General features: G+C 46.1%; 1 protein-coding gene across 1 annotated transcript; it reads left to right on the forward strand.

Moving 5' to 3' along the window:
* The first annotated feature begins 10,865 nt into the window (after positions 1 to 10,865).
* On the forward strand, positions 10,866 to 16,050 carry notum1a (notum, palmitoleoyl-protein carboxylesterase a). Its single transcript, XM_003964679.3, has 11 exons — positions 10,866 to 11,511; positions 13,090 to 13,142; positions 13,263 to 13,358; positions 13,654 to 13,714; positions 13,796 to 13,854; positions 13,936 to 14,038; positions 14,114 to 14,305; positions 14,401 to 14,498; positions 14,576 to 14,723; positions 14,795 to 14,842; positions 14,918 to 16,050. Exons 1-11 carry the CDS (start codon positions 11,183 to 11,185, stop codon positions 15,219 to 15,221), a joined length of 1,491 nt encoding a protein of 496 aa, XP_003964728.2. The 5' UTR covers positions 10,866 to 11,182; the 3' UTR covers positions 15,222 to 16,050.
* The last annotated feature ends 490 nt before the right edge of the window (positions 16,051 to 16,540 follow it).

A 16,540-nucleotide genomic window follows, 5' to 3' on the forward strand; every position in this document is an offset into this window, starting at 1 on the left:
CAGCTCGTGACTGCGCCTGTTTAACTACGCTAACAGAGAACTGTTCCACAAAAGCCCATCACGCAACCCACAGATGTCCCGCAGTACAGACAAGACTACACCACAACCAACAAGGAGTAATAATGCGCCGGCCCACACACACACACACACACACAAACACACACACACACACACACACACAAAGGTTTATTCAGCAATCTCTGCATTGACCATTCATTTTCACAAATCTCTTTCTTACCCTAACCGCAATTTATACCTTAAACTTAAACTTTGTCTTCACCCTAAAATTTAAAAGTGGTCGGACCCCACCAGAGCGCTGGTCCCATCCCTATGTCAAGACCCCACATACACAAGACATGCATAGAAAGCACCAAAATATCTTTAGAACATTTAATTTGTCTCCACTTTTTACTGAAAATCATTTTAGTCCATGCAGGTTTTCAGACTTGCAGGAGAGAACTGTTGTTGAACTCAATAACATTGTTCTCTCACTATCTTAAGCAAAGATTAACACTATTGAAACAGTCCTTGTGAGGTCACCTGGCTACTAGAATCGACATGTAGCAACATCTCTGAGTTGAAATTTGTACATTTAGTGAAGAGATTCAACAGTATTTGCATGGTGCCGACTTGCAATGTGGGTTTCCACTTCAAAGCCTGCTTAGAAAAATATTTAGGCTTAAAACCGTCAGCTAGCTTGTTTTCTTCAGCTAATATCCTTTTCTAGTGGCTAGAGTACAAACCCCGCCTCAATGACGGCTGCATTTGAGGTGATCTCTGTAGCCGATGACACTTTAAGAGCGTGAGATCCTGCAAGCCTACGTGGAGAAGAGAGCTACCAGATCCCCCACAGGAGTCAGTGACAGGCTGTCTGACCCACAGGTTATTACAAATCCAAACATTTATTGGAAGAAAATCAAAAAAGCTCTTTTTTGTCTTTTTCCCCCACTTTTGCCCGCAAAATTACATTTGGGCAATAAAACGGTTTATATGTTCAACATATAAATGCTTGGATGTAGCACTTTGCAACTATTTTGGAACCTGCTCGGAGTTGAAATAACAACCTAAAATGACACATGCATCAGTAAAAATAATGCTCCCAGAGAAAATCAAACATTCCTCCTTTTCAAGTAGCTATTTTAAGTGGGACTCTGGCCGAAGTTAAATAAATGTGTAAGTGGAGCTCTCAGCTTCATCTGGGAAAAAAAGCCATGAATTACAATTTTTCATCCATCAACCCAAAAGTACGAAACATAAACAAATCATTGAAGAAAAAGTTCATATTTTGGGTTGTCTCTTACGTATTTGTCGGTCTTGAACACAAGAAATAAGCAAATGATGAAAAACTGACAGGATACACAATATTATTTATAACTTTAGCTTGTAATAAACTGTTAAAATATTTAAATAACACCAAAAATCAACCAAAATTGTTAATTATACACACAAGCAAGCATTCACCATAACATGAGCATTTAAAATTTTCTTAGGAGACCTTTTACTGCAGCAGAGCCACCAATAGTCCCTCCATTACCGTGCTCTGTGATACAGGCTAAGCTAACAGGGGTTAATTCTCATTTCATCTCCATCTCATACTGTAATTTGGTATATTTCCTTTTTATTAAAGGATTATTAATGTTGTCATATACAGAAACTAACAAACACCACTTCTACCAAATTGGTATTTAATTATGACTATAACTATCTTTTCTCAGATCAAACTAAACTAAACTAAACAAACAGGCAGGCCACAATGACAGTGGTTGCACGAACCAGACATGTTCTCACTTCTGAGAAAACAAAATCACAGCAGCCATAAACTCCAGAAGGAATTCATCACATCTCCACGACATGAAAGAGATGATCAAAGGTCCATCGTTTGATGTTCTCCATTTTCACCCCGAATCCACCGCTGAAGTTCACGCCAGCGCGAGACCTATACAGTACGCCTCTGTATTTTATGTGCAGTCCCTGCTAAGCTGTTTACTCAGGAGGCGTTACCATGGCAGCAGAATATTTACATTTCAAAGAAAGAGACCGAGATGCTGCTCATGTGATGGAGGAACAACCTGGAACAGCTTCCCAGAAGGCAAATGTTGCGTTTGGTGCCTTCTGCCTGTTTGCCGTGAGGATAAATGACAGAAATTCAAGTAAAAGTTAAGTCGAGACACAAGAGTCATTGAAGATACAGCCAACCGCTGGACAGAATCACTGAAATACCAACTAAACCTGAGGCACGGTGGAGACGGTGACAGGTGACAGAGGCTGCAGTCCACCCGTGTGGCTCAACAGTCCCGAGTAGTTGCAGCTCCCTCCTGAGGTAGCTGTTTGGAACAACATAAGCTGCGGCGCCCCCACTTGTTTTTTATTAAATTTAATTTAGGCATCAACCAAAGAATTTAAGCAGACGGAGACTGACTGTCCTGTTGGTGTGTGTTGATGTGCATTCGTGCAGAGAAGCTGGGACCCACCTGCTGGAGGAACAAGACCTCATCTCATTCTTAATGTCTAAACAATTATCTCAAATAATAAAAATGCAGCTGCTCGTTTCTTTATGCTTCAGTTTGAGCTTTCACGCATTCCTCTGTCTCTTTCGCTCCGTCCGCGGCGCTCCGTCTGCGCTGAAGGAGAAATTAGAGGTAAAGATGACAAAAGCATTCTGCAAATTACAAGGCCTTGTGTTTACTATTCTGAGCTCCGGCTCGGCATTCAGTCCGGCAGCGCGCTGGATGCTTTCTGGTTTGCTTCTTTTCTATTTTAGCAGGAGAAAATGTTAAAAATACCAGAGCCGGCTGCAAGTACAGAGCGAAACCAGAAAGGCCATAATTAGAGCAAAGGATGAGGAACGAGAGAGGGAGCAGAGTGTTCCCCCCTCCTCAGGAATGGGGACAAGATTATGAAGGTCGAAAATGCATTTTGGGTCAAAACTCGTGAAGTGTACCAAACAATTCACCCGTGCATTCTGAATTTCAATATCATGGCCGATATGACCAGTCTTTGCATTCATACCCAGAATTCAGTCACCAGTTCTCTGATGAATGTGTTTCTCTGCCATAAAGCCCCATAGAAAATGTAAACGAAGCCTTGAAGCACAACCTTAACGACATGTCACGCTAATGCTCATGTGTTTTTTTATGTGCTCTTCAAAAGATCGACATCAGAAGGAGGATTTACGACAAAGGATGCGTGCGATGGTTTGAGCATCAGGATGTTACCCCTTTGATTGGGAAGTCATACACATGTTTGGCTTCTGCTGTGCGTGCACACACGCGTACATGTGCACGTGCGTGCAGCTAGATCTGGCCGTTGTTGTATTTTCCTCCAGGCACTCAAATCATATCAAAGGCCCGCATTTACAGTTATCTCTACTCTGCTGCTCCACGGAAGCAATCACTGCAGGTCAGGGGTCAGCGCTCTGGCCCAGGACAGAAACACGAGCGACTAACATTGACTTCAAAGGATCCTGTGACAGATTGTTGTTTCAGCCGGGAACTCTGGATATCATAATCTGGAGGGCGGGAAGGGACAGTAAGGAGGGCGAGCAGGGGGACGCGACGTCTCACAAGAGAAATGGAAGAGAGAAACTACAACCTTTGAATAATTAGAGCCTGCGAGATCAAAGCACGGGCTGGAGTTTGGTCTGTTTAACCTCTGTAGCACATAAGCAAGGCAACAACAACAAGAAGTATCATTTTATTCCGTCCTGTTGTTATTCTTCTGGTTAGCGAAACCCAAAACCATGTCAAACATAATGGGAAATATTTGAGGTCTTCTTTTATTAACCAAGAGCAGCTTTGATCTTAAAAGTCTTTATTTGTCTTAGAAGAAGAAAGGGAAGGGTCGATATGGCATGCAAGTGATCTTCTTTTGGAGCGAGCGCAGAAGAAAGAGGGGAATTGAATGGAAGGGGAGCAGGCCACGCTTGCTCATTCTACATAATCAATGAAACATCGTTATCAGCACTTTCAAGAGCATCTATTTCAAAGTTGGAACAGGAAATGATCAAAGTTACTGCCTTTCTTTTGAGCCTTTCCTGCTCCTGTGTGTGGATCGCCATCCTTCCCTGAGATCTGAGGAGGTGGCCAAAGTCTGAATAAAACATGTTTACCGGCTCATGTCTAAAGCTGAAAATCAGATCAACATTTTGTAAATCTAAAACGTTGTTCTACCAAACACCACAGACACTCTCAAGTGCATGTGTTCAGCAACTGGACACTTCAAATGTGCAGCGGAGCCATGAAAAGGAGGCTCTTCAGCTTGCAGGGTGTGAAAACAGGTGGTGGGGTGGGGGGAGAGGGGCTCTTTCATGGACATCCTGTCAAGGGGAAAAGAGGCGGGTGGGGCGGCATCACAGCGGGCGTAAGAAAACGTCAGCGTTTCAGGGTGGTCGGCCAGAGGGTGCAGGAGGTCAGAGAAACAGTCACGTCTTCTGCAGCAGGCAGGGCTAATCATCACAGCCTCCAGCCGTCTTCTCGCCGCTTATTTGTTTTTACAGATCAATTTCAATAGAGACCCTCACGGGGGCCTTTTACACCACTTGGAACAATCCAACTGTGCCTCCTTGAATAGCTTTAAGAATGCCCAAATCTCAGTTTGATCGGCTACGACCCCAGAGAGCTGACGTCCCATTCTGAAGGATTCACACGCTCCCCGCTCCGTGGCACAAAAGAGCCAAACAACAAAATTAAGGTGTCCGCCGAGCGCCTGCCCCCAGTAAAACCACTTCAGCTGGAGCGGGCCCAACCTACCTCTCCTCTCGTATAAAAAAACACAAAGCCAAGCTCTGACAGCTGCTGCCCGGCACCCTGTGGAGAACAGAAGGAGAGCTTTGAAGATCTTGACCTTCTGGAACAATAAAATGTGATCATCAAACGCGCTCTCCAGACAGACGGCTGACCTGTAGATCCGAGGGTCTGCTCCAGATAACTCATACGAAACTGTTGGCATCGCCTTGGCTGTGGACACTTGCGGGGGAACCTTTTCTTTGAATTTACAAAATCTTTGCTGCACATTTATGGCATCAGCATGTTGGAGCATTCTCTCCTTTGAATTGTTTTTGTATGAATTGTTCCATACAAAAATATCCGGTCTTGAGGGATAAAAGGGCTTCAAGGTCAAGGCGAGAGGCCTCTTTAATTTGAGTTCTTTGGTTTTATACATTGGGATCACAAATTTTGGATCAATAAGTCAGTGCAGAGAAACTGATCATAATTATCATTAAGGAATCTTTTCTACTCTCAAATCCAGCCTCATGGTCTAGTCCACATGTTAATCTTTACAAGTCACTCAAGGAAGTGGTGTTGACAGCCTAGATTTGAGGTCAGAAGGGGGGTAGGGGTCAAGCACTTCCTGCTGACATGAAAGCACATCCAAACACACCTTGCCCTTGGTATCTTTCGGCCTGCTCTCCCAACCATCTGTACCTGTGTGATCTGGGGCTCATCGGGCCCAAACAAAACCCATGTGTTAATTACCTTTGAAGGTGTAATGACTCCAGGCCAGCAGACCATTTTCATCTGGTTTCAAAGTGAGGGCCAGAGAACAGGTTACCCCGCCTATACCTGCCCGCTGTGCTCTCATTTCTGTCCATTTCTTTAAGTCCTAGCACCTTATCTGCTTCACTTTTACTTTTGCGGACCCTTAAATGGAGACCTAAAATTAGGGAGAGCGTTCTGACACGTGAGAATCAGGCTTACACCTGCCCTCCAGATGTGAAGGCATTCGCTTTGCAGTAATTTAATTTTATTCTCCTCGCCTCTGCCTCGCCTTAATTGCCTGAACTTTGACAGTAGTAGTGCCTGGTGTTTAATTCCTTTATTTACATACTTTCATCTTTTATTTTACTGGCCTATAGGGAAGAATAAATGTGGAATTACTCATAGATTGAGAAATAATCTATATATAGTTCAGTATTGTTGTCTATCCCAACGGAGCCCCCACCCCATGACTCCAGTGAAATATTATGAAATCAAAACCAGACAAATGAACCGAAAGGTACTGCTAATAATCTGGTTATTAGTCATCACGAAAATAAGACATGCCTCGTTGACGGCCCCGTTTGTGAGTCAAACCTGAGTAACACTTTCTCCTTCCGTCAAGTAACCGCATTCTTCCCGCCACAGGGGAAAGGGAAGTGGGCAAGCGTATTCCCAAACAGATATCTTACCTCGTTTAAAATAAACGTCTCCACTGGCCAACCGCACACGGCTACGTCATTAAAGCAAGGATCCACGTGGAGAGATCGGCCCTTCCCCATGGACTTGTGGCTCCGAAGGAAGTCGGGCAACACTGTGGTCAAAGCGGCCTCTACATTTCTCAGTCTGTGTTTCTAATTAGCCAACAAAATGATAATTATCCCAGTGTTTGTGAGGGGATGTGCCTATCTCAACACATCAAAGATTGGTGCGGAAGCAGCCACCCCATAGCTTAGGTACTGTCTATTCCACAAGAATAAACAAGCTCTTTAATACTTTTGCATGTATTTTTTTCTCTTTCAAAAAACCTAAATTTTCTTTCCACTCAGAGGACACAAGGGAGCCCTGCAGACACCCCCTTGATCCTCAGGGCATCTAAAGTCTGTATGATGTGGGCCGTTTCTTCCTGACCTACAGGTGAAGACAGGCAGCGGCCCTGTGAAGCTGGGCGGACTTGCAAAGCTGTCACCAAGGGAAATCGGTTATATATATCCCACTCACATGGTATTTTCTCCAAAAGCAAACACTTCATGTTCTGCCTTGTAATTTATCACTGCTCTCTATACCGTGGAGGGTAAATCAAGACAGCGAGATGTCGGCTTGAAAGAGGGTTTTGTTTTCAGCCGCCCGTTAAATTTGCATTTCCACTGAGCAGTCCAGCTCAGATTGGTTCGTACTGGTAAGCTTTCATCTGCTTTTCCATTGTCAAAAGTTGGCGAGACATCAACGTAACCATCCCGCACCCTGCTAGCCAGATCAAGGCGTGCCTTCTCAAACCATACTATACCATACCATACCTTACCAAACTGAACTGAGCTGCTCATTACTTTTCTGCTAATCCTCATTATTGTTTAAGCAAATTACAGAGGCGCAATGAGGTGTCACATCATGGGTAATCACTGCCCAGAACCTATGACCTTAGTGTGGCGTGCAAACTCCAACAGCAAGAAAAAGGAACTAACCTCAAAGAAGGAGAATGACAAGCGCAATGGTTCACAAACCGCTGCTAATCAGCAATTTCTGATTCAATCTGTGCACACGCCACACAAGCTTATGTGCATATTTATTTTAAGGCCGAGGGTGTAAAGGCGGGGTGATGATTTCAGATTCCTGGGAGAAAATTCCCAAGCCTGGAAGAGCCTGTGGAAAGTAATCAAGTAGTGGAGTGATGTCACTCTGATGAAAGGCAAGCCTGTCAGACAGTTGGCGACTCTGGGTGCTCTTTGGCACAGGCGGCGGACCGCTACACACCAAAATGTGACATCAAAGCAGGTACCAGAAGAGGCTGAGAGGCTGGCACGGATTATTGTCTTCTTTGATTACAGTGGCCTCATCTTTTTCATGGAGAGGATGAAAGAAAAAATCTGCACTGTATTGAGAAAGTGTCAGAAATAATGAGCCGCATACCAAGCTCGTGAATGGAAGCTCACACCAAGAACCTGTAAGGGTCTAATCTAAGATTATAGTGGCCTATACTCGATGTTTCAGTCTAGCCTTAATCCATGTCCTGGAATTTGAACCCAAAGTGAATCCAATTGATCCCAATACTCCAAAAAATTAAAAGGTTCTTGTATTTCTCATAAGGTTAAGGGTACATAAATAATGGCACTTCTCAAGAAACCTTTTTCCAAGAGTAGCTCTCAGATAATTGAATAATGCTGTTTAACAGCAGGGCGTGGACGTCAAAAGAATTTCCCCAAAGAGACGACCAGGTTAAAGGACCGAAAATGAATAATGTGTTGTGGTTCTACTGTCATGACCTGTAATAAGGGCTTTTCCGTGTCCTTTGGCGAATGTGTGGTATAAATAAATGTTTCCGAGACAAAAGAGCCGGATTCTCTTTCTGTCTCGCTGGAGATGGGGAAGGAGGGCTGTCGCCTCTCTGATGGTAATAATAGCAGGTTCTGAATGTAATTGGTCTCCCTCTGTCTACCTGGCAGAAGCTGTTGCAGCGGGTGAGTCAGGCACCAGGCATGAATGGAAAACTCCTGGAGGAATTTATACCTCCGATGCGGCCGATTCCACCTCGTCTGTCCACCAATGTGCTCAAAACATGCAGGGAAACAGAGGCGCTGCCAACTACAAATGACGTGACAGAACCATTTGGAAGCAGCAGCGTGTATTTAGTGTTCGTCATGCAGATGAAAGATTGACAGCAGGCAGCTGACCTGAGACTTGGGTTACCCCTTGGTGCTCGAGAGCCCCGGCGTGAGCTGTCCTATCATAAAAGGGTTTGTTTTTTATCAAAGAGGGCATCATCTGCAACCAATAGACGACCTCTTCTTACGAAATGAGAGCCTGCTCGACAGATGTCTTGTGTCTCTTACTCGCTCTAACTCCACATCTTAGATGGCACTTCTCGGCTTAAGTTGGGATCATGGTTGTTTACCGATTCTCTGGGTAATATCAGGAACATGTGGCAGCAGACACATGAAAGGAGCAACCTGGCGTGTTAACACCACCCCCAGAAAAACCAAAAGAACATGTTTGTTTTTGATTTTAAGTAACTTTTAACACAAAATTTGGGGGATCTGCTTCTGAAGGTTTCCCTCAAGGTGACACAGGAGCAGGAGCTAAAGATGAGGCCGAGGCATCAAAAATCGCAGTCAAAGCTAATTCATGTTAGGAGAGCAAGCTCACTTTTCAAGGTGTGGTCGCTGGAATAACATTATGACCATAATGCATCTTCTCATCCAGGCTTTCACCATTTTTCCAAAACTTAATAACATTCTTCAGTCTCAGCCTCTATGGCCAAGATCATCATGGGATTTAGTCCTACAAACTCTGACCTCATATCAAAAGTTTCACGCTGTGAAGTTTGCACCAAATAGAGGTGGTGATTTCAAAGAATTTAAAGAAACCTCTGTGAGATGTAAAAGCTTTAGAGATGGTGATTCCCTTTGTTCTTCCGATGAGGACCTCCACCTGTTTCTGATGATGTGAGCCAGAGCCCGTCCCTTTCATGAAACTGATCCCTCCTGATCTCTTTGATGTAACCTGACCTAACAGTTCCAACTAGCAGGATGCTAAAATTGCGGATGGACCCTCAACAACAGCATGTGCAAATCAAAACTAACAGGCGTGGGGGGGGATGGATGACTGGGATGTGTGAGCGCAACTGGCCGGGCTGTGAAGACGGAGAGCGCTTACAGGGCTATGGTGCCCAAATACCAGAGAGGCGATGGTCACATGATCGATGCTGCCAGTAAAACAAAAAAAAAGCAGTAAAACCTGTGGATCCACGAGGGCACATGCAACTAATCGAAGATGAAAGATCTGCTCTGACTCTCAGAGGAGGCCCGGAGTCGGGGTGGGGGCTACGGGAGCTACTGTGGTGCAACAGCTGGGTCATTTTCAAGTGACCTAAATGTAGGATTAATCCTTGAGTAAATTTATGCCTGTGCTACACGCAGATAATGGGAGGGAAATAATGAAGAGGGAAATATATGAAAGCTCCAGAGGCTTAATGCCCTGAGTTCAAACAAGGTGCTGAGATCAAACCACTGTGCACCAACGGTAGCAGAGCCAACTTAGACTCCATGTTGGGGGGTTCCACACAAAAAGCTTCATGTTTGCCCTCTGACTCTGCAAAAGCCCCAGCATCCAGCATGCACTCTGCCTGTGCATCTCTTTGGCGTGTGGATCCCAGGCCGGCATCCATCTGCGAGTGATTTGAGCCCTCGCACTTTTCGTGATGACGTGCGATGAGACAGGGAGGCACAGGTCAGAACGAGTTGGCTCAAACTGTGGCACAACCTGTCCTCCTGGGCTTTGCCACATGTTTTCAGGGACACAAGCATCTGCTTAAAGTTCCCAATGAATATCATCACTCTCTCCTCATATCCATCTTACCTGCTTCAGAACTATGAACAGGCAATGATGTTTTTGCTTTGGAAATATAGGTGAACATCGTCAATAGAAGGCCATGTTTACTACTCGGTGATCACAATAGTCCAGAGGAAAACATCTAAACCATTAAAAGAAGTTCACAAATGAGTTGGAGCTCTTCAAAACAAGTGTCTCACCAAAGCTACACTTGTCTTCAGTTTTCCAGCTAAATATCCCTGTCATTCCTGACAGATTGTGTAGCTAAAATTACAGACCCTACATGTCATGTGACTGCACTATTTTATCGTGGAATCCAGATAGTTTTCAGTAAATGTGGGCACAATTAAAAAAAATCCCCCCCCCCCCCCCCCCCCCCCCCCAAAAAAACCCATCATGTGATTTATTATTTCACAAACTGGGAGGGAGAGCTGTCGCCACACACTCTTAAAATGGAAGAAACCAGCTCAGATCCACACAAAAAAACACAAGACACCACATCTTTGAAATAGCTACAATAATAATAATTATAACAACAAGACAAGGAAGAGGAACGTTGCACATCCGCACCACTTTTGATTTGTTTTTTTCCTCAACTCAAATTTTTGAGGCAAGTGTGTAACGAGATGCATATTCTCACTTCATAAATTTGTGGCAGAATGGGAAATGGGCATATAAAAGCCACCACATCAAATAAAACTTCGCGGATCAAAAGAACCAACGCATGGACTCTTTCCCTCTATAAATTAAAAAAAAGGAGGGGGGCAGAAGGGGGGTTGGAGGGGAGGCTGTCACGCTTGATCATGCCCCCGAGTCCTGCCCCGCTCCTCTGATTGGCTGCGCGGACGCACAAGGGGGGAAAGTTTGAATAAAATACAAGAGCATGGCACAAGTGTTGTCGTTCAGGCTTGTGCGCTCGGTCCGGAGCCGCTCCAGATCCTGCAGATCAGACAGGCTGACAAACACTCAAAGCGTTCTAGTTCCAGCCGACGACTGCACTTTTGAGTGAAATTACTTTTCACTTAATTTACATGAGGGCTTTGAGACCACAGAGCACTTTGAGCCGCGCGTAACCGTCGTCTCCCCCCATCCAGATCCACTCACAAAACCTTCACTCTTCGGGACGGCGCGGGCTGTAGAGGGAGAGTCCAGGCTGGGATAAGATGACAGCGGTCACAATGTTCTCCTCAGTGCTGCTGCTGATGCTGATGCCGTCCGGGGCTCTTTGCGCACGAAGGTTCCGGGGCGGCCGCAACCCGCAACCGCGGCGCGCACCACCTCCTCCCACGTATCGCGCCGACCGGGGTGACACCACAGAGAGCTTCCCTCTGGATTTCACCGCCGTGGAGGAGAACATGGATAACTTTATGACGCAGGTGAAGAACCTGGCACAGTCGCTTTACCCGTGTTCGGCGCAGAAACTCGACTACGACATGAAGCTGAACTTTTTGGCGAACTCGTCCGTCACCTGCAACGACGGGAGCGCGGCTGGGTACGTAAAGCACACGTGACTGTGGCTGCGGGGACAGGTCAGGCGAGGGTCAATTGGGCCCTCGGCAGTGTCGGCCCCTAACTGTCCCGACAGATCCGTGCGGGTTCATTCCACGCGTTCCAAAGCGCTCGAGAAAGCCAGAGCTCAGATCTGAAGAGCAGTCCTCTGGCACAGTTGGGAGAAGATGGGCAGCTGCTTTGCGTCAGCGGAGCGTGAAATTCGCGGACAGCCACATGGTCCACGCTTCATTTCCTTTGTTTCAAATTAGAATGCAGAAAGTTTCGAAAGTCTGATCTGCTTCCAGCCAACAGCCTGCTGCAGCAGTGCGTCTTCCTCACGGCAGATTACTGCTAAATTGGCGGTGCTGTATCGGTTTACTCTCTGATCCCACTGAATTTTCCACGAGTGCCGTATCGTGACGTCATGGGTGACCTTATACTGTTAAATGAAATAAACCACGTGACATTTAAAGCGTATAAAACTGAAATCCACATTTAGTGTGAAACTAATGTAGAAGTAAAAACAGATCTCCACACAGCAGGTGGGGGATGAGCAGCTTTAAATGTGTGTTTTATGAAGATTTTGTCACGCCAGTGATCTGATGCTGGATCATTTGGGCTGCCATAATGAATCTTGGCCGTTATATAAATACTTTCCAGCTCATCTGTGCCACATCAAGAGGCTTTTCTGTCTGTCTGACGCCACTGTGCATTAAAACCTCCAGCCCAGTGATGGACAGCCCTGACTTTAATGGTTTTGATGCACATGCCGATTTATGGACTTTCCCATCCAATTCCCCTTAAACCCCCAAAGTAGTGGGGAGTTCTGTTAACGCTCCTCCGAGGATGAGGGCAGCCGCTGACAGATGGCCCCGTTCGGCCAGCGCCGCCATCAGCTGAGATGCTAATCCATCAGATGCCGACGGTTATTTCTTGTGAGGCGTTGCTACGGTTACAGACACGATGCAACCCTAGGGGAATTGGGCTTCAGACAGCAGGGCGGGACCACGGCACATTAAGTTGTTTGCACGTAGTAAAAGTTCTCTGTGGTCAGTTTAATATTACAAGACATTTACTGCGTGTGTGATTCAGAGTCAAATCATATGTTTCTTGACGTCCCCTCAGCGTCTGTTTTCTTCACACCTCATTTAGTCAGTGGCTGGGTGGACGTTGCATGAATTGAGAGAAAAGAATGAGCACATTTAGAGCATTTCAGGTCTTTTCTGGAGTTATTTTATATCCTGAGGTTCTGTGTGTGAGACAGACCAACACAGATAAAGTGGGTGAGGAGACTGCTGTGGAATGATGGGCTGAATACCATCCACTGGCATCTGCAGCCCAAGCAGGATAGGGGACAAGATGTTGTTTATCTGCTGTCTGATCAGATAACGAAGACACGGCCTTATTGTTCACCCCCGAACGCTCACTGGATTTACTTCAGCTTTAGTTTCAGCGCTTGTATAGTTCATGTCTAACAAAAACCTGCTAAGCCATATCGTTTCCTTAATTATGAATTTTTCAATTTTGACATGCACATCAGGCATCATGTTTGCTGATTCTGCATTTTGGTCCCTTGTAGGTACTACCTGAAGGAATCCAGAGGCAGCAGGCGATGGCTGATATTCTTGGAGGGTCAGTATTTTAAAAAATGGGGTCATTTCAGTGTCTTTTTTAGTTTATGGTAATTCGGCAAAGATACAGCTTAAGAAGGAGGGATGAGTGTGATTTTGTTGAGCGTGTGACTGTGCGCAGGAGGCTGGTATTGCTTCAACAAGGAGAACTGTGACAGCCGCTACGAGACCATGAGGAGACTGATGAGCTCTTCCAAGTGGCCCCAAACCAAAACAGGTCAGCCTCGGCTCCCCTTTGTGACTCATCCGCCTGGAACCTGATAAAAGTCTCCAGGCCGCGATACAAAGCCTCGCTGATTAAAAGGATCGGATGTATCCGAACTGCAGTGCGGTGTTTGTGCAGCAGCACCCCTTCATAAAGCAGCCGCGGTGTGGGGTTACCTGGCGCCCGCTCCCGCGGGGGCGGAGATGCCTCCCTCTTTTACTGTGGCGTAATAACTGTAATCCGCCCGGTAATGATGATGGAGAGGAAGAGGATGTGTGTGATGATATGTGCTGCCGTGTCTCTGCAGGCACAGGGATCCTGTCCTCGCTGCCCGAAGAAAACCCTCACTGGTGGAACGCCAACATGGTGTAAGCCGGCGTCACTCGCACTTGTCCGAGCTTTTGTTCCCAATCGCAGCTCACAAACGTAGCGTTGTTCTTGTTGCCCAGGTTCATCCCCTACTGCTCCAGTGATGTGTGGAGCGGCGCCACGCCCAAAACGGAGCAGAGTAAGACGCCGCGAACACCACAAACCCGCACGCCTTTGCTTGAGGGTCAGTCTCCAGCTGCGCTCTCTTTGTGCTGTGTAGGTGGCTACGCCTTCATGGGCTCGCTGATCATCCAGGAAGTGGTGAAGGATCTGCTGAAAAAGGGCCTGGACAACGCCAAAGTGCTGCTGTTGGCGGGAAGCAGGTGCGTGTGCGCTTCACATTCCAACCCTCTGCGAATGCTCAAGGCGAGGTATTAAGGTTCCACGCGTGCGTGCAGCGCGGGGGGCACCGGCGTCCTCCTCAACGTGGACCGTGTGGCGGAGCTGCTGGAGGGCCTGGGTCACACCGGGGTCCAAGTGCGCGGCCTGTCCGACTCCGGCTGGTTCTTGGACAACAAGCAGTACCACTGCACAGACTGCGTGGACGCGGCCAGCTGCGCCCCGACGGAGACCATCAAGAGAGGCATCAAGTACGAGAGACCGTGAATGTCGTCATAAAAATGTGAGGAGTCTGTGAGATGATGTTGAGGAGATTATCGGGGCGCTAATCTGTGCTTCTCATCAGGTACTGGGGGGGAGTGGTACCGGAGAGATGCAGGAAGAGCTACGAAGGAGAAGAGTGGAACTGCTTTTTCGGATATAGAGTCTTTCCATCGATAAAAAGTGAGAACGTGGTGTCATTTTAGCCTGAAAATGTGTGCTGAAGTGGTCTGACTTTGGACTAAATCGTCCGCGTGCAGGTCCTGTGTTTGTGGTCCAGTGGCTGTTCGATGAGGCCCAGCTGACGGTCGATAACATCCAGCTGACAGGTCAGCCTGTGCAGGAAGGACAGTGGCGCTACATCCAGAACTTAGGCATCGAGCTGAGGAACACCCTCAAGGATGTCCCGTAAGGAAATCCTCCAGGATGAGATATTCAAACAAGATGACTTTGTGACTGATTACCTCTTTGATTTTCAGAGCCATGTTTGCTCCGGCCTGCCTCTCTCATGAAGTTATCACCAGAAAGTAAGTCCATCGCCCGCAGCACGCCCGAACCTCCCTACTCTTGAGCTAACAGCGCCCTCTTGTGGTGCGTTTTAGTTACTGGATCGACGTGCAGGTGAAAGGCACCTCCCTGCCGCGGGCACTGCACTGCTGGGACCGCAGCCTCCACGACAACCGGAACAACAAGGCCCCCCCCAAAGGCTGCCCCGTCCATTTGATTGACAGCTGCCCGTGGCCGCACTGCAACCCCACCTGCCCCACCATCCGGGACCAGTTCACGGGGCAGGAGATGAACGTCATTCAGTTCCTCATGCACATGGGCTTTGATGTGCAGAAGATGGCCCAGCAGCAGGGCATGGACCCCAGCAGGCTACTGGGCATGCTCAGCAGCGGCAGCTAAACCCACACGCGGTGTCTCCAAGCTACGCCAGGCCAGTTCCTCATGCCTGATACCTCCAAGTACCCATCTCCATCACTACTTCTACCTTTTTGTCACTTCCTCTCAGACCTCTTTTTTTATTGAATCAAACTCACAGATTTGTTTCACAAGTGGCTCCACTGTCTCAAGCTGTCCAGTACCGTTGTTCTGCACCTGCCATTGTCTCATATTAACTGCGGTGCTTAACCGAATCCCCGGAAGGGCTTTCGGATCCATCCACAGCCGCGCGCACACCACGGTGCCATTACATGTAGCGTATACCTCTTTCTGACACGAGGACTGTTCATTGGAGTCACCTCAGTAGTTCAGCGATCCTCAAATCAATGCAAGGAATATTTAAAGGGAGATTGTGTCTTGTGTTTTATATATATATATATATATATATATATATATATGTCCTTTTAAGTGCTCACTATTGTAACTCCCTTCTTATATTTCATAATAGAGATCACTTTTTAATATAATGACGATGTTGTATGTAATGATGTCTTTATAAATGATGTTGCTAAAGGACCTCGATTTCGCATCACACCAGAGAAGGTATTAGTAATTATAAATTTATTCTGTAACATATTTTTTTTTAACAGGAATAAAACAAATGTCTAGCTACATTGGTAATTTACATATTTATTTTGTTATGTAAATCATATTTATAAGTGCTATTTTCACAGAGAAGTGATTCTTTGTAAATTGTAAATACATTGCTGGGTTTTTTTTGTGTCGACTGCATGACTTTTGTCTGTGTATCACATCTGAAAGAAAAGATACATTACATATTCTATAAGGAAAATGTGTGCAGTCTTTATTATGGAATGTCATTTCAAATTAGCTTTCGCCCTCTTGTGGTCGATATGGGGACCTACAGCAATACTGCTTATTTGTCCACCTGATTAATTGAGTAGCACTGAAGTTTTTCTCCATATAATGACGTATGAAGGATTGGATAATACAAAGGTCTGCTTAATCAATAAAAATGGCCATGATATTTCTCAAAATCATCAAATCTGCCCAGAACGAGACCTCTGGACTGCTTCTAAGTGATTAGGAATGATAACAGTTGCAGACTTGCAACATAATCACAATGCAAAATTTTTTAGATGTGACCACAAAAACCAAAACAATACAAAGCAACAAGCGGACAGCAGATCTTAGTTACAGTGACCTTTGGGAGAGAGGGCCTTGGCGGGAACAGGTTCTACAAAAAGAGAGTGAAAATAATGGTGTGACATGAGAAACATTTGTTCTACAGCTATCCCAAACAGGCCAGAACTATTGTTTCG

This window comes from Takifugu rubripes, chromosome 5 (genome assembly GCF_901000725.2).
Source record: "Takifugu rubripes chromosome 5, fTakRub1.2, whole genome shotgun sequence".
NCBI lineage: Eukaryota > Metazoa > Chordata > Actinopteri > Tetraodontiformes > Tetraodontidae > Takifugu > Takifugu rubripes.

What these genes read in the sequence shown, in the direction of transcription:
- notum1a (XM_003964679.3), top strand. Translation starts at nt 11,183, where the DNA reads ATGACAGCGGTCACAATGTTCTCCTCAGTGCTGCTGCTGATGCTGATG. An exon ending in CACGCCCAAAACGGAGCAGA is followed by an intron (nt 13,855 to 13,935) that starts GTAAGACGCCGC and finishes TGTGCTGTGTAG; the next exon opens with GTGGCTACGCCTTCATGGGC. An exon ending in CATGAAGTTATCACCAGAAA is followed by an intron (nt 14,843 to 14,917) that starts GTAAGTCCATCG and finishes GGTGCGTTTTAG; the next exon opens with TTACTGGATCGACGTGCAGG.